The sequence below is a fragment of the Podarcis bocagei genome, assembly GCF_964188305.1.
Source record: "Podarcis bocagei genome assembly, chromosome: 3".
Taxonomy (NCBI): Eukaryota; Metazoa; Chordata; class Lepidosauria; order Squamata; family Lacertidae; genus Podarcis; species Podarcis bocagei.
The window spans coordinates 81589539-81610219 of record NC_138127.1 but is presented as its reverse complement, the minus strand read 5'-3'; the positions used below and the strand labels follow the sequence as shown (position 1 = coordinate 81610219).

The following is a 20681-nucleotide window of genomic DNA, read 5'->3' as shown; positions in this document are numbered from 1 at the left end:
AAAGAAAAAAAACATTAGACCATAGCAAAAGTGGCGCAAATGTATCAAGCAGCAAATGAATAAACATTTGAGAAGATTTATTATTAGAAATTGCAATAAATTTTCAAAAGATAAATTGATTTTAGTTAAAAGGTATAACTGACAATTTATTGGGCGGGAAGATGCATTATTTTCCAATTGTTATCCATCTACAGTAAAACTGATTTGTGTCCTATTGTATTTTATGGAAAAGGAGAGAGCAACTTTCAGTGATTTAGATTAAATGTATTAATCATAACCAGACACTGTGAACTATATATCTACTATTAAAGAAGATTTTTGACATTTAATTCTGTAGCAATATTTTGACTCTGTACCTCTCTTCCTAAATCTAATTCCTGCTGCAGTTGGCCGATTTCTTCCTCTAAATTTTATGAGACTTAAAGTAGCATTTTAACCACCCATGCGGTAAATAATGCAGGATTAGAAATATTTAGTGTTTTGTTTCCCTTTGAAGAGTACAAATCCATCAAACCCAAAGGGTTTTCTTTTTTTAAAAAAAGGAAAAGAAGAAAGGAAGAAAAGAAAGAATTTGTACTGTTTCAGCAATAGTCAATATCAGGTACAGTAAAGTCTGTACAGTAAAGAATGCATAGATCAAAAATCAAACTATTCTATGCTGTTATCTATGAACTGGCAGATCAATAGGCCAGAAATGTATAAAGTTGAATAAAAATGTGAATATTAAAATATTGTATAATTTTAAAACTGTGTAGCTGACACAAGTAGTTTACATTAGAAAGACGTCATGAATGAGAAGCAACTACCTGTGCTACTGGAACAGTCTTCTATATAAAGAACACCTTGCTAGATGCACTTCATGGGCAAAACAGTGGAGTGAAAACTTCATATTTCACTTAGGGATACACATATGGACTTGATGTACTAGGTTCATGCATGATCAGTCTTGAAGAAGAAGAGTTTGGATTTGATATCCCGCCTTTCACTCCCTTTAAGGAGTCTCAAAGCGGCTAACATTCTCCTTTCCCTTCCTCCCCCACAACAAACACTCTGTGAGGTGAGTGGGGCTGAGAGACTTCAAAGAAGTGTGACTGGCCCAAGGTCACCCAGCAGCTGCATGTGGAGGAGCGGAGACGCGAACCCGGTTCCCCAGATTACGAGACTACCGCTCTTAACCACTACACCACACTGGCTCTCAGAAATGTTGAAAACATTTCTAACTTACTTTGGAGTTACTTTCCTTGCTCCCAGAAGTTTACTGGAGCAGTAGGAGCTAACTATCCTCTGTACAGCAAGTAAACATATGGATCATTGTATACAACAGCATGCAGCTGAGGCTTCCATACAGAAATGTCTGGTCCTACTCTTGATAATCTCTTAAACAGGAAGTTACTGTTGGGATACCTTTATTTCCTGAAATCCCCCCACTCCTCCCTTCAAAAATAGATCAATACACCATCCAAACCACTCTCCTTCAAACACTTTTTCTTTGGCTGAACGGGGTGTTTTTGAAACAGAAATCCAAAATTACAGAAAAGGTCCTTCCTAATGAACTTGTGCAGTGTGGAACTTCAGCGTGAAGTTCCTCGGAGTTCGATTTTATCCCCTGTGCTGACGGCACACAGCTCTACTTTCCCTTTACATCTCAAGGTGTGGCAGTGGACCGTTGCATTGCCTTGGAAATGGACTGGATGAAAGCCAACAAAATAAAGCTCAGCCCAGGTAAGACTGATGCACAGTTAGTGGGTGGTTCCCTAGACCAGATGGATGGGAGGTGGCCTGCTCTTGATGGGGTTATACTCCCTTTAAAAGAAAGAGTATGCAGCTTGGAGGTACTTCTGGGTCCTTTGTTGTCATTTGAGGCTCCGGTGGTCTCAGTGGCATGGAGTACCTTCCATCAGCTTCGGCTGGTGGCTCAGCTGCGCCCCTATCTGGATAGGGTTAGCCTAACCAGATGCTCTGGTAACCTCTAGCTTAGATTACTGTGACGTGTTATACCTAGGGCTGTCTCTGAAGATGGTTGGGAAACTTCAGCTAGAGCACAATTTGGTGGCCAGGATGCTCACTGGGACAAGATGGTTTGAGCATATTACACATATGGCCTGACTGCACTGGCTGCTAATTAGTTTCCAGGCCCAATTCAAAGTGCTGGTTTTGACTTATAAACCCTTAAACACCTCAGAACTGCAATACCTCAAGGACCACTTCTTTCCATATGAGTCTACCCCAGTGTTTCCCAACCTTTTTTGGGCAAAGGCACACTTGTTTGATGAAAAAAATCTCGAGGCACACCACCATTACAGCCCCGTGACGTCAGCGCGCAGCGTCACGCCGGGAGGGACGCACGAAAGTGTAAGTTTCAATTTTTTTTCCTCCCCCTTGCCGGGGAACCTCCAAGCTTTGGGGGTGGGGGGGGGAGGAGGCAGCAAAGCGAGGCAGGAAGGAGAGCACGGCTTGGCTGGGTGAGCTTTGGCAGGGGCAGGGAATGAGAGCCACGAGGCGGGCGCTGCGGACGGAGGCGCTGCCCGCCGAGCTCGCAGGCAGCCAGGCAGGCAGACGGCGAGAGCCCCGTGCTGGGCGGCCTCTCCTCGCTGCCGCCGCCCCGCCTCTCGCTGCCCGACTCGCCCGCCTCCCTCCAGGCAACATCTTGCGGCACACCAGGCAACATCTCGCGGCACACTAGTGTGCCGCGGAACAGTGGTTGGGAAACACTGGTCTACCCAGACCCTGAGATCACCATCTGAGGCCCTTCTTCGGGTGTCCCTTGCTTCGGGCCTTTCCTACAGTGGCTCCCTGTTTGTGGAATGCTCTCCCCAGGGTGGTTCAGCTGGTGCCTTTATTATATACCTCTAGGTGCCAGGCGAAAACATTCCTCTTCATCCAGGCCTTTGGCTGATTAATATCTTACACCCCTAAATGTTTGTTGAAGGAGACGGGACGTTTATTGGTTTTTGGTTTTTTTAAAGTCCTTGTTTTTATTATGTATTATGTATTTAAGGGAACGGGTGGCGCTGTGGTCTAAACCACCAAGCCTCTTGGGCTTGCTGATCGTAAGGTCGGAGGTTTGAATCTGTGCAACAGGGTTAGCTCCCATTGCTCTGTCCCAGCTCCTGCCAACTTAGCAGTTCAAAAGCATACCAGTGCAAGTAAATAAATAGGTACCGTTGCAGCGGGAAGGTAAACAGGGTTTCCATGTACTCTGGCTTCTGCCACGGTGTTCATGCTGGCAACATGACCCAAAAAAGTTTTCTGCAGACAAACACTGATTCCCTCAGTATGAAAGATGAGAAGAGCACTGCACCCCATAGTCAAATTTGACTCGACTTAACCATCTAGGCGTCCTTTCCCCTTTACCTTTATATTGTATTTACGGTATATGTTGTGAACTATATAACAACAACAACAACAACAACAACAACAACAACAACAACAACAACAACAACAACAGACTTTATCACACCGGCTTGACCAGAAATATTAATTACAGTCGGTTCTCTACCACTTTCTGGAAGATATATATAGGCAACGATCATTTTATGCACATTCAATATGTATGCCTGCACAAATCGCCACAACCGAGAAGTGGTCAGAAAGGAGGCCTTAACAGGCTGTAACAGGGCATAACTGTTAACATTTCCCCCTTTACTTGATGTATGAGATGCCACAGTTGAATGGTATTATTATATGGAAAGGGCATCAGGGACAGTGGAGAAATGTCACAAATATAATACCAGATGCCTGCTTCAGTTGGATGTCCCAAATTGTTCTATGGCGCAAGAACAAGGGGGTGAAAGAGAAATGTAAAGAATACCCTCATCAGTGTCTGCTCCAGTTAGACCGCTGCTGGGGCAGGGGCAGGCTTTAGTCTTTCAGATTTCAGCAGTGCCCTGTGTAAGGCCAAAACACCTCCCCACCTCTTGACTTCCATTCTGTTCAATTCACAACATCATGGTTGTGATGCCTGCAGCTTCCCTTAGGCTCAGTGCCCAGTGTGGTGGAACCGGTCACGTTGCCCTAAATCCGCCTCTGCCCAGGGGTAACTGGAACTAACTACTAAGTGGGGAAGATTCTGATAAACTGTTCCATTGATATTGTCTTATTCTGGTTTCAATTTTACTTATAAGCCTCCTTCAAAGGATTTGGTATCTCTAATGGTTGAATAACAGTCATTTAAATAAATGATAGAACCTGGGAAAGAATACATCTAGGAAAACCAAGAGCCAAAGCAGTGGCTTAGTTAAGGAAAGGGTCTTGATGCCAAACCAAAGCAGATCTTTAGATTTTTAGGTGTTCTGCAGTCAGAATTGACAGAAATAGGTTATCTACACCAGGGTTTCCCAACCCTGGGTCTTCAGCTGTTTCTGGACTACAATTTCCATCATCCCTGACCACTGGTCCTGCTAGCTAGGGATGATGGGAGTTGTAGTCCAAAGCAGCTGGAACCTCAAGGTTTTTGGACTACAACTCCCAAGCATCCCTGACAGGAACCAGTCTAACTTTTCCTCATACTAGGTAGGAGATCTGATTGCCGTGGAATCTCCTCCAGCTGCACCCCTCCACAACAATTACCATGCCATTTCCCAACCCACAGAAGTGGCTTTTCGGGATGTGCAAGTGAGCGTACCAGACTGCTATACTGTATCACCTCATCTAGGAGCAAGTTCCCTTGAAATCAATGAGACTTAGTTTTGAGTAAGCAGGCACAGGACTGCCTTGCAATTTAAAATTTTCTGCTCCTGTCTGAAAGTTACTGTGAAATATTTTTTATGCTAGATTTTATCTTGTTTTAATTGTGTGGATGTTTTTGCAAGTTACCTTGTATTGCTTGGTAGCAGCAGCAGCTGCAGCAGTAATAGCAACAACAACAACAATTTTATGTCTAACAGCTTTGTTACAATTCAAATCATCCAATTCTATCAGAAACCAAAATGATCATTATTCAGCCACAGCTTTTCCAGTTTCCTGCAGTTAGCCTATTGTACAGAGTTTAAAATATCTCTGGGAGTACAATTTTATTAAGCAATATGGATACCATAAGCTGCGAAGAACTGTACAATCAGGTATGCATGTGCAATGCATATACATATTGCAACCTGGCATGGCACTCAGATTATGCCTCACCAGAAAGTGTGTCCTTTCCCTCCTTTATTCCCTTCATAGGTATTGAGCAAGTGTTCCTGTACAGACATCACAAACTCATCTACGTTAAAAGTGAAAGAATTAGGTCATCATCCCAATTCTGTTCAATGAGTTGCTTTTGCAGTATTCTCCTTTGCTCTGGAAATTAATCTCTCTAAAAGCACTTTTGCTTTCAGTGTAACATTCTAATAGTAGTAATTACTTCTTGTTCTGCATTACCAGATGTCATAGGTATTCCATTTTTTCCCTTCCTTTTTTGTCATTGGATTTCAGCAATTTAGAGATTGCTTTTGAAAATTCCTCATTGATAACAAATAAGCATATGTGTTCTCTCTTGACAGGCCAAGGCAAATGTGTGAATGCAAGGAGGTGGGTGAGGGAATGGACTGTCAGGCTGCATGTGAATCAGGAATATGGTACCCAATACTGTTGTGTATTATTGCCCAATAATATAGGTGTATCCATTTCATCTTTCCTAAATGCCGTATTTTTCTGTGTATAAGATGCCCCCTACTTCTGGGGACCCCAAATTTAGAAAATGGGCATATGCACTATCCGTGTATAAGACGCCCCCAGATTTTTAACCTTATTTTAAAGTAAAAAAAACCTAGTCTTATACATGGAAAAGTATGGTAATCATTGTATTTGCAGCAATCCAAACACTTGTAACATCAAGCAACAAATACATTTACACACACACACCCCAAGAAGAGTATTCTATGTGATTGGTTTTCCTCTGTAAAGTCTGTATTTGATATGAAGATAATTTCTCTACAAATTTTTCAGAGAGGATAATAAAAGCACATCACCAACACAAAAATATTTACATTCACAAACCGAATCAGCAGTAAAAGCAAAAAACAAAAAGACACCATGGCTAGTGTCTTTGACAAACATTTCGCAACACAAACATACCCAGCTTTCTGGGAATTGTTTAAGACCAAAATATTTCTCTCTCTAAAGCACAATTTTATAACATCCACAGGGGTTTCTAACAACTGAGATATTGCGCCAGAAAACAACTCTCATTATATGTACACACAGAGATACAGTATATCTCCATCAATTGAAACTTAATCATCTTTTTACAATTTAGAGGGGGAAGGCAGTTTTTAGCATGGTTAAGCCATGTATCATCAATACCATGAAGTTAACCTATCAGTTGTAATAGCTTCTATAAAATACCAGAGTGAGATTGCAATAAGCCTAGAAAATGGGCTACAAATCCCAGATATGCTCAAGCAAGCAGTGAACCAAAAACAAAAATTGGGAGATCTGAAACCAGCAACTAGATACCATTCATCTGATTCATTACCTCTAAAGGCAAAGTTCACAGGCCAAGGTTTTAAAGCAGATTATTCAGCTTAGAACTGCTATTTCTGAACAAAGAATTTTAAGATTTCCCTCTGCTATCCACAATGGTTTCCATAGTTCCTTTCTTTTCTTTTTTTACACATTTGTACATTTATTAAGCAAGCAAGCAAGTAGAGATCCAGGATTATCAGGTATTAGTTATATCCTAAAATTTCAAATGAATGCGGTAAGGTTAAATGTCATGTATTCTGTTTTTGGCTTACATCACCACCTTTTGAGAAGGATTCTCAGATTCCAGTACAACAGTTATTTTATTAACAATGGCACTACAGGATATCAAGTTGCTCTAAATTTATCTATTGATCTAGTAATACAGGCACTGTATAAACTTCTTAAACCAAATTCTACATATTATATCAATAATGACTTTGAGGTAAAATATTTAAGGAAGTGTTTCCAGAATTAAAAGATAAGCAGATCAGTTTAACACAGAGAACTTCTCTAGACTATACTTAATACTGTCAGTTTGACCTTCAAGTTGTGTTCAACAAACTGATACCGTTCTGAAAGGAGAGCCCAACTATTAAAAACGTCAGAAGAACGAAGTCTCACCCCTTGATTTGCACCCTGTAAGAAAATTATTTTCACATATGCACAACCAGTAGTTATTTTTAAAATGTTGCAATTTATTGAGGAAATGCAGTTCATTGTAAATGATGGGAACCAGCCTACCATTGTGGTCAGATTCCCAGCAGCCTTTTTGATGTTCCTTGCTGGCATTCCATGAAGGTGACTAAACCTTGTCTGGAAATCTACAAAACAAAATTTCAGCTCAGCTTAAACGTGCACAACACTAATACATTTGCAATTGTTAAGGGAGAATCCAAGAAATGAAGATCCTGTCTCCTTGTCTGAGATATTTTAATGGCTGTTGGTTGGTCTTACACCTGCTATCCTTTATGCTCACAGAGTACTGAATAAGTCACTAACATTTTTTATTTTATTAAAATGTATTTTGCAGGTAAAGGGCAGGATGCAAGTGATGGCATCCAACAGATACACACAAAAAAGTAACTCCAAAATATGAAAAGATCGTACTGTTAATTGTATTGTTTGGAGCGTTTTAAGTTTCCCCCCATTACGGATTGAAGAGCATCAAAACCTGCAAAACTATCATGGAATACCATGATGAGGAAAAATAGAGACAGAACATGAGCAATGTAGGTCGTACCACCTACGAATCTCGGAAAAGCTAGCATGCATACAGCCATAGATAATTTTTACGATCACCAAAATGCCTTTAAAACGATACATTTGTGAGTTATCCTGAGAATTACAAAGAAGCTACTCAGCAGGAATGGCCACTTTTCCAGCAATTACAATCCTCCAGCTAGAAATTAATCTTTAAAGCTTTAGGGTGCATAAAAACAAACACGCAGGTAAGACATTCTGACCACAACCCCTAGTGCCCTTAACAATCCAGTGTCATCTCTTAAGGGTAACAATTTCAAAATGTGTAATTTGATCACTTAAAACGTTGCTGACCTCTCTTGCCTGAGTGGGACATCAGAGGGAAACTGCCTGTTAAGATACTTTCAAAGACTGGATCAGGCAACTCTTTTTCCAGTTCTGCAGAGTCTTCTTTTTCCCACCAGGGAATGATCCCAGTGATCCCACATGCACCTCCAGGTTCACTTTCATGGAACCAGTCACTCTGCTCATCGTCACCTGTGATAACAAACACCTTACATTAAGAAAAGAGAGATTGAGGTTTATTATCCAAAGAAGCCCAATCCTAATGAGAATCAGTATCTCCTTTATTGCTATGCTATAGTTCAGGCTTCCTCAGTGGTCAGGGATGAGGGGAATTGTAGTCTCAAAACATTTGGAGGGCCGAGGTTGAGGAAGCCTGCCATAGTTGTTACTGTAGTGCTTGGAACATGGCATTTACTAGCATGACTAGTACTGCCACCAAAAAAGGGGTATAAAATGCAATGTTTTAGAACCAATTTAGAAATTGTGAAAAATAATAAACTAGCTAATATTTTGGTGATAACGGCAGGGAAATCCATTTAAGTTACTGCATTCCCAACACTAGCAAAAACAAGCCTTAATCTCCTGCAGGGAATTAAAGAGAATAAAACTGTGAAAACAGTTCTTTGCAGTTGATAATGGTATATAATTAGCTTAATTTCATGATTTGTATGGTATATAAATGGGGGAAACAATCAGGAACAGATGTGACCAAATCAAATTAATCTGATTAAGTTCATTAAGAAATAAGTTTTGAAAAAGTTGTTTTTAAATGAAAGATGACAGTACCACAGGAAACATCAAGAGTCCAGGGATATTTTAATGACTCTTAGAAACTAAAAAAATCAAAAGTAAAACAAAATTATGCACTTTGCTAAATCAACATCTGAAACTCTTGTATGCATCTATGCTCATGTCACTTTGATTTTATCCAGAGTCATGCTTTACTTTCTGTATAGGAATGATGGTTGCTGAAGTACAACTGGTTTGTGATGTCAGAAAAGACATTATGGATCTGCAGCCTACTGTAGAGTGGCTACGTTACCTGGATGATGGCAACAGGTTGTGTCCTCAGGTCACTGTGATAGAAAGGAGTGTTAGCCTGTCTATCGTGATTAAAGGGATGTCCTATAGAACTTGAAAGTCTTGTGATGCTCTTTTTTAAAAAAATGTTTATTAACGTTTGAGAAAACCAATCAAATGGAAACAAATATATATGTGACTGTGACTGTGAACTTAGGTGATGGAAGGAAACATGCACACAACATGTGAGAAGGATGCACACAAGAGGAGGGACGCAGCTGCCCAGGCAAGATACCTCCACAAGCTTTGCTCAAGCACACCAAGAGAAGAGAACAGTAATTCAGGTGCACTCTGATCCTCTTCCTTTAAATCTAAGCCATGGGGTAAGGTAGGTTTCACATAGATAAAGATATCAGTGCTTGCATTTGATATCTCAAGGAAGTCAAGCAAGCTGAGGATGAATTGTCCTGCATTATGAACAGTTTTGAACTGTTAAATACTTAGGCACCAAATAAAGGAGATGGCACAGCAATCAGCAAATTGTTGGTACGAGACTAGCCTTCCCATCTGGTGCTCTCCAGATGTGTTGGACTACAATTCCCATTTGCCTTAGCTGGTACTGGCTGGGCCTCATGGGAGCTGTAGTCCAAAACACCCGGAGGGCACCATTTTGATGGAGGCTGAACTAGGTATTTATTACACAAACTTTTAAGAATGATCAGCAGAAATCGGCCGATAGCATTGTTTCATAATAAGTTGGAACTATTCTCATGCTTGAAAATTGTTCACGCTGCCTTTCAAATAAGGAGTGTAATCCAAATAATTTGACGGTTAGGTAGATAATCCAGAGCAACAGAGTATACTAATGAATACTGTACTGTTTAGACTAAGACTAATACATGCTAGCAATGGCAGCCCAAAGCCCCAATACTATTCTGAGCAAAGGTCAGAATTAAACTGTAGTATTTACCTTAGTCTGACCCAGCCTTGCCCTTGAGATTGTCTGCAGTGATTCCAAGACTTAGTCCTCCAGACTTAATTCTAGGTAAAGATGCCCATGACCCTAGCCTTTAACAAATCACCAGAAGAGAGAACAGTAGTGTACAACAGTCTATACACCAACAGCAAACTCATTCTCCAAGTGCTGTTTCTTATGTAGAACAAATAGCACCTTACACACATGAGAGGGAGGTATCAGCTGGCGTAGAAGTACCAAAAAGAAATAAAACCATTTAGATAAAAAAAGCTTTTAAAAGGAGGAGGGGTCCAAAGCAGTCTAGAAACCACAATAGGGGAAAGAGCTCTTGTGATCGAATTCTGCTTGCTGTTGGGGGAGGGGGACACAAGAAAAACAGAGAAGTGGGGAAATGGAGAACATAGGGAATGGCTGGCTGGAACAGTGTGATTTGGAGCACTCCAAATCCGTTGTCCCTCCATATACTATTGAAGGTGCACTACAGTGCATTACTGATAGAAGGGCACACTTGGTCAACCAGATATGTAACAGCAGAGCAGAGCAGGAAGAGTTTCCCCATTAGGGATATTCAAACCCTGTTTAAGCATCTGTAAATGGGGGGGGGGATCAAATGTACCCCAAGAGCACTAGAAATTCAGAACCTTTGTTTTCCACAACTATGCTCTAGGTATCCCTCAACCTTAAAGAGGCATGAATTTCCATGTGGTGTTTCAGCCCCATTCTGCACTACGTAAAGCAACAAAATTATGTTTTCCTTTCTACTGCTCTGTGGGTAGGCAATTCTCTCTATTGGTTTGATTCAGAAAACTGGAAAGCCATACACATAACAAGCTACAGATTGTAGTACCCCACAAAATGGTGTTTAAATTCTTTAATTCCTCTTTGTGTTCTATAGATGTTTAGCCAACAACTTGCTCCTTCCATTTCTTGTGAAAAAGGAGCACAAACAACAAAACAAACTGAGTGGTATGCAGCTTATCTATGTTCATTGAGCAAAACTTATTATGTAGTATTTAACTATGTTTATAATAAACTACTCACTTTCCTGTATATTAGAAGTTTATAGAAGGCCTGTACGAACCTTAGTTTTCTAAATCTGTTTTTTTATTTAAATAAACAATTATAGCTATCATTTAATGCAGTATACACTACTAATTCAACGTTTGGGGTCACCAAAGGTTGCATCCAACCAAGTTATATGAAATCAATGGACTAACTAACTTAAGCCAATTGATTTCAATGGGTCTATTTTGAGTATGAGACAAAACTCTGGGTCCCTACTGCATATGCAGATGTTAGCAAACAGCCTGAATCCTAATCTCAACAGGTGGCAAGACATAACAGCAATTTTCAATCAAGGACCTTCAGATGATCACTTTTTCCTTTTCACAGAAAGGTATTTGCTGAATGTGCTGATGAGAATAACCCAAAAACACTTTGCATCCAAGCAACTTAGAGCTGACTTATGTGCAACTGTATTGTTTTGCTGGAAAAGGAAAGTTCTCAATCAGGCATTATTATTATTGCTTGCAAGTGGTGTCATGCTTTTCATCAGTTATTTTATTTGCATAGCTTTCCAGTATCTGACCCCAAAATTGAACTGATACACTCCATTTTCTAATGATCAAGGGTTAAGAGGAAATAGTGGTTAACATTCACACTCAAGAATGGAAAAGAGGGGATCGGAAAGGGAGCACACAGTCTCTTAACCACAGTTCAATAGACTGACCAATACTACATCTTCACTAACCTTAACTAAAGACACAAATCCCAATTACTTACTTCAGCACAGTATTCCTAGATCAAGGAGACCACACTTGGGATTTGGCCCTTTAGCCCATGGGAAATTAATAGTGTAAGATGCGGACATATCCTGTATTCTGTTGTGTGAAATAAGAGAGTTGCTGCATTTCAACTGCTAAGTAAGGCTTTTTAAACTGGACTAACAAATTCTCCTGCCCACCTAGCAGTTCGAAAGCACGTCAAAGTGCAAGTAGATAAATAGGTACCACTCCAGCGGGAAGGTAAACGGCGTTTCCGTGCGCTGCTCTGGTTCGCCAGAAGTGGCTTAGTTATGCTGGCCACATGACCCAGAAGCTGTCTGCAGACAAACGCCGGCTCCCTCGGCCAATAAAGTGAGATGAGCGCCGCAACCCCAGAGTCGGTCATGACTGGACCTAATGGTCAGGGGTCCCTTTACCCTTTACTTAACAAATTCCCAAATGCTTCTATAAAAATAGAATGCAACATTTATATCAGGCCTGTAGTTCAGAAACAGTTTTTTATGTAATGTTGCTCATTCCCCAAATCACACTTTTCAAAGATATGAAATCATCTTTTTTATACATTCTGAAAGAATTTTGCATGGAATGTTTAATACAGGAAACAATGCAAATGTTCCTTTACCTTGTTCCGTTTCAAGAACATTCAAAAGGTCTACTGTATCAACTTCCTGAAAACAATAGGTTTAACCTTTTTGCCTTATTGTGGCAACAAGAATGGTTTACCCTATGCCAGTGCAAGTGTCACCCTATACATGCTAGGATTGGGAAACACTAACTGATCAGTCAAATATCTCATGAGCCCAAGAATGTCCTTCATTCAGTCAGTCATTTCAGTTGAAATATAATGTTTTCAAACAGGAAAAGCAAGAATAAGGGCTCTACTCCTTAGTTCTGCAATGTGTCTGCAAAACCATGAGTACATTTAGGGCAGGCATAGGCAAACTTGGCCCTCCAGATGTTTTCGGACTGTTGTTGTTTAGTCGTTTAGTCGTGTCCGACTCTTCGTGACCCCATGGACCAGAGCACGCCAGGCACTTCTGTCCTCCACTGCCTCCCGCAGTTTGATCAAACTCATGCTGGTAGCTTCAAGAACACCATCCAACCATCTCATTCTCTGTCGTCCCCTTCTCCTTGTGCCCTCCATCTTTCCCAACATCAGGGTCTTTTCCAGGGAGTCTTCTCTTCTCATGAGGTGGCCAAAGTATTGGAGCCTCAGCTTCACGATCTGTCCTTCCAGTGAGCACTCAGGGCTGATTTCCTTAAGAATGGAGAGGTTTGATCTTCTTGCAGTCCATGGGACTCTCAAGAGTCTCCTCCAGCACCATAATTCAAAAGCATCAATTCTTCGGCGATCAGCCTTCTTTATGGTCCAGCTCTCACTTCCATACATCACTACTGGGAAAACCATGGCTTTTACTATACGGACTTTTGTTGGCAAGGTGATGTCTCTGCTTTTTAAGATGTTGTCTAGGTTTGCCATCGCCTTTCTCCCAAGGAGCAGGCGTCTTTTAATTTCGTGACTGCTGTCACCATCTGCACTGATCATGGAGCCCAAGAAAGTAAAATCTCTCACTGCCTCCATTTCTTCCCCTTCTATTTGCCAGGAGGTGATGGGCCCAGTGGCCATGATCTTCGTTTTTTTGATGTTGAGCTTCAGACCATATTTTGCGCTCTCCTCTTTCACCCTCATTAAAAGGTTCTTTAATTCCTCTTCACTTTCTGCCATCAAGGTTGTGTCATCTGCATATCTGAGGTTGTTGATATTTCTTCCGGCAATCTTAATTCCGGCTTGGGATTCATCCAGCCCAGCCTTTCGCATGATGAGTTCTGCATATAAGTTAAATAAGCAGGGAGACAATATACAGCCTTGCCGTACTCCTTTCCCAATTTGGAACCAATCGGTTGTTCCATATCCAGTTCTAACTGTAGCTTCTTGTCCCACATAGAGATTTCTCAGGAGACAGATGAGGTGATCAGGCACTCCCATTTCTTTAAGAACTTGCCATAGTTTGCTGTGGTCAACACAGTCAAAGGCTTTTGCATAGTCAATGAAGCAGAAGTAGATGTCTTTCTGGAACTCTCTAGCTTTCTCCATAATCCAGCGCATGTTTGCAATTTGGTCTCTGGTTCCTCTGCCTCTTCTAAATCCAGCTTGCACTTCTGGGAGTTCTCGGTCCACATACTGCTTGAGCCTTCCTTGTAGAATGTTAAGCATAACCTTGCTAGCGTGTGAAATGAGTGCAATTGTGCGGTAGTTGGAGCATTCTTTGGCACTGCCTTTCTTTGGGATTGGGATGTAGACTGATCTTCTCCAATCCTCTGGCCACTGCTGAGTTTTCCAAACTTGCTGGCATATTGAGTGTAGCACCTTAACAGCATCATCTTTTAAAATTTTAAACAGTTCAGCTGGAATACCATCACTTCCACTGGCCTTGTTATTTGCAGTGCTTTCTAAGGCCCATTTGACTTCACTCTCCAGGATGTCTGGCTCAAGGTCAGCAACCACACTACCTGGGGTGTACGAGACATCCATATCTTTCTGGTATAATTCCTCTGTGTATTCTTGCCACCTCTTCTTGATGTCTTCTGCTTCAGTTAGGTCTTTACCACTTTTGTCCTTTATTATGGTAATCTTTGTACGAAATGTTCCTTTCATATTTCCGATTTTCTTGAACAGATCTCTGGTTCTTCCCATTCTGTTGCTTTCCTCTATTTCTTTGCATTGCTCGTTTAAGAAGGCATTCTTGTCTCTCCTTGCTATTCTTTGGAAATCTGCATTCAATTTCTTGTATCTTTCATTATCTCCCTCGCATTTTGCTTGCCTTCTCTCCTCCGCTATTTGTAAGGCCTCGTTGGACAGCCACTTTGCTTTCTTGCATTTCTTTTTCATTGGGATGGTTTTAGTTGCTGCCTCCTGTATAATGTTGCGAGCCTCCACCCATAGTTCTTCAGGCACTCTGTCCAGCAAATCTAAATCCTTAAACCTGTTCCTCACTTCCACTGTGTATTCATAAGGGATTTGGTTTAGATTGTATCTTACCTGTCCAGTGGTTTTTCCTACTTTCTTCAGTTTAAGCTTGAATTTTGCTATAAGACGCTGATGATCTGAGCCACAGTCAGCTCCAGGTCTTGTTTTTGCTGACTGTATAGAGCTTCTCCATCTTTGGCTGCAGAGAATATAATCAATCTGATTTCGATGATGCCCATCTGGGGATGTCCATGTGTAGAGTCGTCTCTTGTGTTGTTGGAAAAGCGTGTTTGTGATGACCAACTTGTTCTCTTGGCAGAACTCTATTAGCCTTTGCCCTGCTTCGTTTTGATCTCCAAGGCCAAACTTGCCAGTTGTTCCTTTTATCTCTTGATTCCCTACTTTAGCATTCCAATCACCTATAATGAGCAGAACATCCTTCTTTGGTGTCACTTCTATAAGGTCTTGTAAGTCTTCATAGAATTGGTCAATTTCAGTTTCTTCAGCACCAGTAGTTGGTGCATACACTTGGATTACTGTGATGTTAAAAGGTCTGCCTTGGATTCGTATCGAGATCATTCTATCATGTTTTCGGACTACAACTCCCATAATCCCTAGCTAACAGGACCAGTGGTCAGGGATGATGGGAGTTGTAGTCCCAAAACATCTGGAGGGCTGAGTTTGCCTGTGCCTGATTTAGGGGAAGGTACCCCATTATGCTGAATGACAATATTTAAAAACCAGCTTGTTAAATAATTACTATATACATTTTTTAAATTTAATTTCACTTTGAGCAAAATTTGGAATTATTTGGAATTGTTTGGCCTGTACTTGGGAGTCCAAATAAAAGCCCCGAAGAACAGCTTGATTTCTTGACTATTGGTGACACACAATTGAACATATGACGTTGTCTACCTAGCCTCATTCTGCCTACTCTGATGAAGGGGAACTGATCCCTGATACCTGAGTTTCTTAGCCAGAGATGTAGGGCATAGAACCTGGAACCTGCATGACCACCAAGTTATGACCTCTACCAAATTGATTGGAATATTTTACTTCAGAAGAGTTAATCAACACATTTTTTTATTATTAACATACTTCACCCTCTCAACAGTTTTAACGAATTCATGATTTAAAATGTTTGACAATTCTTTGACCAGTCAAAATGACTAGCCCTAAATACATGGGGCTCACTAGCTCCTTATGTAGTGGGGACACATATAAGAGTTGAAAGTTGTACGTGCAGTAGCACCAGCTTCAGCAGCTGTGATGGTGGTGCACCCAGGACCAAGTCCCAATAACAGAGGATCAATCATGCCCTTATATAGGCATTTGAACCCTTATCCTGAACTGTGTATGCTGCCGTAGCAACGTGCCTAAGAGAATAAGAAAGCAGTACATAACAATTGTTATAAGATGCCTCAAAAAAGTCCTGTCTCCACAATCTTTTTTGCTTTACACAAAATGTGATAAGAAAATCACAGTTCATTCACAAGATTAATGTCTAAAATTAGAGAGGTTGCACTATTAAATTGATAAATAGTTTTACGTTTTTAAAATCTGCAAGAACTAAACCCCAAACTTCCTACAGGAAGATTAAAAATACTGGGATATAAACCAACCAATTGTGAAATAATGTTCAGTGTTTTACAGAACTGAGTCTGATCCAATTTCAAAAACAAAAAAAATGCACTGTTTCAGTACCTTGTCTTCCCTCATCATTGGTAAACAAACCAGCATCACTACTGCTCAGGCTGCTGGATTCACTGTAATAACAGAGAGAAAGAAACAGATCAAAAGTGCAATTGATATCTCAGTCATAAAATTTTAAAGAGACAAGATTGCACTCAGATGAAACTTAAGCCTTCACAAAATCTAAAAGAAAATAAGATGTTGTTTTTTAAAAAAAAAAAAATATCAAACTGCAAATATCCCAGTTCCATTAACTACAGAACATTATTTTTGGCACATAAAACCACAGGAATCTAATGGGACCCTGACAGTAAGCCAGATGTGACTGCAATGAGGTGCTGACACAATTGATGCATTTTATTATCTGTTTCCATCAAATGCTCACTGCTCCTTTCTTATGCTGTGCAATTCAGCTTGATCCCGAATACCGCTGTTCAGTTAAAAAATAAAATAAAAGCGGTGGTGGTGGGATCTCAGGCAAAACCATTCTGATCTGTTCTTCAACACACGAAACACAAGGGGCAAGACTTTTTTTCCAACATTTACAAATATTCTGAAAGATGCACTGCATAAAGATTCACCAGAATTCTATTATTTAGAAGAACAAACGCTTACACTACAACAACCTATTAAAATAAAGTAAATGTCACCCTGAAAACCCCCCCGCCCCCAGGATCCATGTGATTCTAATGGCAAAAAGAAATGTTAACTTCCAGCTGACAGCTGTTTCATATGCGTCATTCAAACGTCTTGTCTATCCATGTTAAAAAATGTTTATGCACAGATGTGTATTTGCAGCTATGAGCATCATGGAAGAAGCCATGTACAAATTTGCTGCGAAGGCAGTTTTCAAACATTTTCAACTTGCAATTTGGTGGCAGCTGTGAGCAGCTATGAATCGTGGTTTCTTCCAGTCTACTGACTTCACTCATATGCAGAAAAGGACTAACCCCATGCCACTTTCATAATCCTCAAGGATTGACCAATGCAATGTTCTCTATTTGTGGTTGTCCTTGAGCATTTAAAAGCTTCACGGAGGCAAATACAACAGTTTTCCTTGTTAAGTATAGGGCGATGGGATCACAGAGATATGTTGTAACAGTGGAACTGACTCTCTGCTTTCTGTGTGTAATTGAGGCAGCAGATGTTAACCTATAGCCGAATCTAGATAAGACAAAGGTTCTGTAGTTGAGTGGATCCCAGATATGGAATTTGGCGAACACCCAGATCTGGATGGGGCTGCCCTCTCCTTGAAAAAGCAGGTTTGTAGGGTTTTTCTGGTTTTTGTTTTGTTTTTAAAGAGTTGGTGGTGCTCTTATAACCATCACTGTCATTTTACACCCAGGTGTACTCAGTGGCTAGGAATCATAGCTGTCAAGTGTCCCTTATTTGAAGGGACAGTCCCTTATTCCAGCACCATGTCCCGCTGCTGTCCCTTACTGATGGATGTCCCTTAAATGATGTCCCTTAAATTTCAAAGGAAGCAGCTCCTCTCCCTCCCTCCCTGCTGGCCAACTGTGTTGCTTGGCTGTGTTGCTCACCCAATAAGAAGTCTAAGAATGAGTGGGGGGTGGAGCTTGCATGCCTTGTGTGTGGCTAGTTAATGCAAGCTGAGGGGGGTTTTGGATGCTGGATGCCATTTTGTTGCACGTGCTGCTGCAAACTTTGCAGTGCAAAGCCAGGCCGGGGAGCCATCTTAAGTTGAGGCTGTATAGGCCTTGTGGTGCATGTGATTCAGATTCTATTCAGTTGAACCTCTGGTTACAAAGTTGGTTGGACAGTGTTCCCGAAGTTACCAGCATGAGTTTGACCAGACTGCAGGAGGACAGGAAGACTGGAGTGCCTGGAACAGGTGAGGCTGCAGGTCCCTTATTTCGGCTGCTGGTCCCTTATTTTCAAGGCTGCTGGTCCCTTATTTTCAAATCTGTAAGTTGACAGCTATGAGGAATGCTGACATTTTTCTAAACAGGGTTAGACTACCTACAGTTATCCATGCTCTGGTAACTTCCAGGATAGGCTACTGTAATGTGCTTTGCATGGGGCTGCCTTTAAAGATGATCCAGAAGTAATGAAGAATGTGGCAGCCAGGGAATTAATAGAGGCAGCATATAACTCCTATTCTAAAACAGCTGCATTGGTTTGACAGTCATCTTCGAGGCCCAATTCAAAGTTCTTATGCTGACATTTAGAACCATGAATGGTCTGGGACCCAGATAGAAGACAGAACATCTTCTGCCATATTAACATGGATGTGCATTAAGATCAGTCAAAGAGGTTCTTCTGGCGACTAGTGTGGGGTGAATAGTGTGGGGGGCGGAGGAAAAGTCATTTTGGTGGTAGCTCTGTGTCTGTGGAATAACCTCTCCAATGAAGTGAGGCTTGTCCCAACTTTTTAGTCTTTTAGATGCCAGGCAAAAACACACCTTTTTTGTCAAGCTTTTAGAAGCTGATGGGCTAAGTTATATTTATGATACTGCTATTTATGTTATTTATTAATTTAACATTGTTGCTTATTGTGTTTTATATTATTTTAATGTAAACCACTCTAAGAGTATAGAAATCTCTTAACAAATAAATAAAACCAGCTACTCAATGAGAAAGCCCTGCTTCAAAAACATTCAGTTAACACTGTAACATCTAGCAGAATTTGGTAATACTTTCTCCATTAAATACGTTGAATCGGAGGTCTGTACTCTCTGTATAAACATTCAGCAGGGCAAACTAGCAGTTGAAGGGAAGGGGACTATAATGTATATCAAGTATTAATATACTGAGAACATATAAAGAGTCCTGCTGGTTGAGACCTAGACCCATCTAGTCCTTGTTCATTCATTCTCACAGTGGTCATATAGTGGGCCTATGGGAAGCCCACTAGTAGGATTTAAGGGCAAAGGCACTTTCCTGCTTGTGTTCTTCAAAAACTCGTACTGATACTGATACTGGAGGCAATAGGCAGGTTAACAAGAAATATGAAACAAAAATGTAAAATACAAATGGTAAATTATAATATTTAGATTTTATCATGCCACCCGGCACCTTGTCCCTAAGGGAGGTCAGCTACCATTAAGTGTAGACAAATTATAAACCTACTTCCTTGACAATATTTGACCATTGCATGACTCTGTTCTCCAGACTGTAATTCATATTTATGGAGTACCAATAATGTACTAAACCCCATTCCCTGCCTCATCACCAATTAGTTTACTGCAATTTCAGCAAATACAAAAGCTCCTGAAAATGTAGGCTTCTTGGACAACTTATGGCCTCCTAGAAGAAAGGGGAAAACAGCACCCTACAGTATCTTCACCTAGGAGCAGAGTGGCAACCTGTATGGCTGGGTACTAAGATTACTCATTTTGTCTTAAACAAGTGTAACCATGAATGCAGAATGGAGTTAATGCTTACAAAGGGAACAGAGTAGAAGGGCAAAATAAACCACCGCAAAAACAAAACACATGACCTAGAACTTGCCATCCAATGTTGTGTAAGTGGAAATTAGATGGGAAGAACATTTCAACATGTTTCCCAAGACCTTGTGGCACCAAGGGATCAAATTAGTTTTAAAATACTTCCCTAGATTCTAAATGTTTATCTGATTTCGCAAAATGTCCTATTTGAAAGAGAAAAAGAGGGTTTTGTGTTTAAAGCTAACAAAATCAAAATTGTGCAAAAAAGTGTTCTGCAAAAGGAAAAAACTGAATTTTTACCCATGTACAATTTTTACAATGTACATTACTTATCTAAATTTGCATATTTTTCCTGTAATTATTATTTGCTCATTCTAACTACTGAACATATGAGTGTTCACTTTTAATATGAGTGTTCACAACCCATGAAACACAGTAAAAAAAAAATCATAATGACTGAAGTTAGTAAGGCTAGCAAGCCTATGCACACACTTGCTTGAGAGCAACTATCCCTGAACTCTGGTTTACTTATGAGTAAATGAGCACGGCATTGCACTGCCCTTGACCTTCAGAGCACCCATATATATTTAGATAAAATGCAACAGTTATGCATATGGTGGTATGAATAAAAACACTTGGAAGACAGTAAAACTATTCCATAATTAGAATTTTGACAATAAGAGCTCTAATATAGTACAGTAGCAGGAAGTCTTGAAACTATTTTAAACTGTACACACTTTTGTAGTATGCTACATTATGTTTTGATCATGAAACACAGAAAAAATACTAAGCGATAAACATGTATCAAATGCCAAATTGAAAATAAAAAACTTGCAATTAAATGA

At 40.5% G+C, this 20681-nt stretch overlaps 1 protein-coding gene across 8 annotated transcripts in view; it reads right to left on the bottom strand.

The window, feature by feature from the left end:
• The window catches only part of GPATCH2 (G-patch domain containing 2), a 108138-nt gene that overhangs the window by 79869 nt on the left and 7588 nt on the right, over positions 1–20681 (bottom strand). For all 8 annotated transcript variants that reach the window (XR_014005783.1, XM_081186052.1, XM_081186054.1 and 5 more), the window contains 3 exons: positions 16442–16503; positions 7999–8181; positions 7186–7265 (listed from right to left, as the gene is read on the bottom strand). Coding sequence is in view for 7 of the 8 variants with exons in the window: in XM_081186052.1 (XP_081042178.1) it covers positions 7186–7265; positions 7999–8181; positions 16442–16503 (325 nt within the window). In the remaining variant the exon portion in view is untranslated. The remainder of the gene's footprint in view (positions 1–7185; positions 7266–7998; positions 8182–16441; positions 16504–20681) is intronic.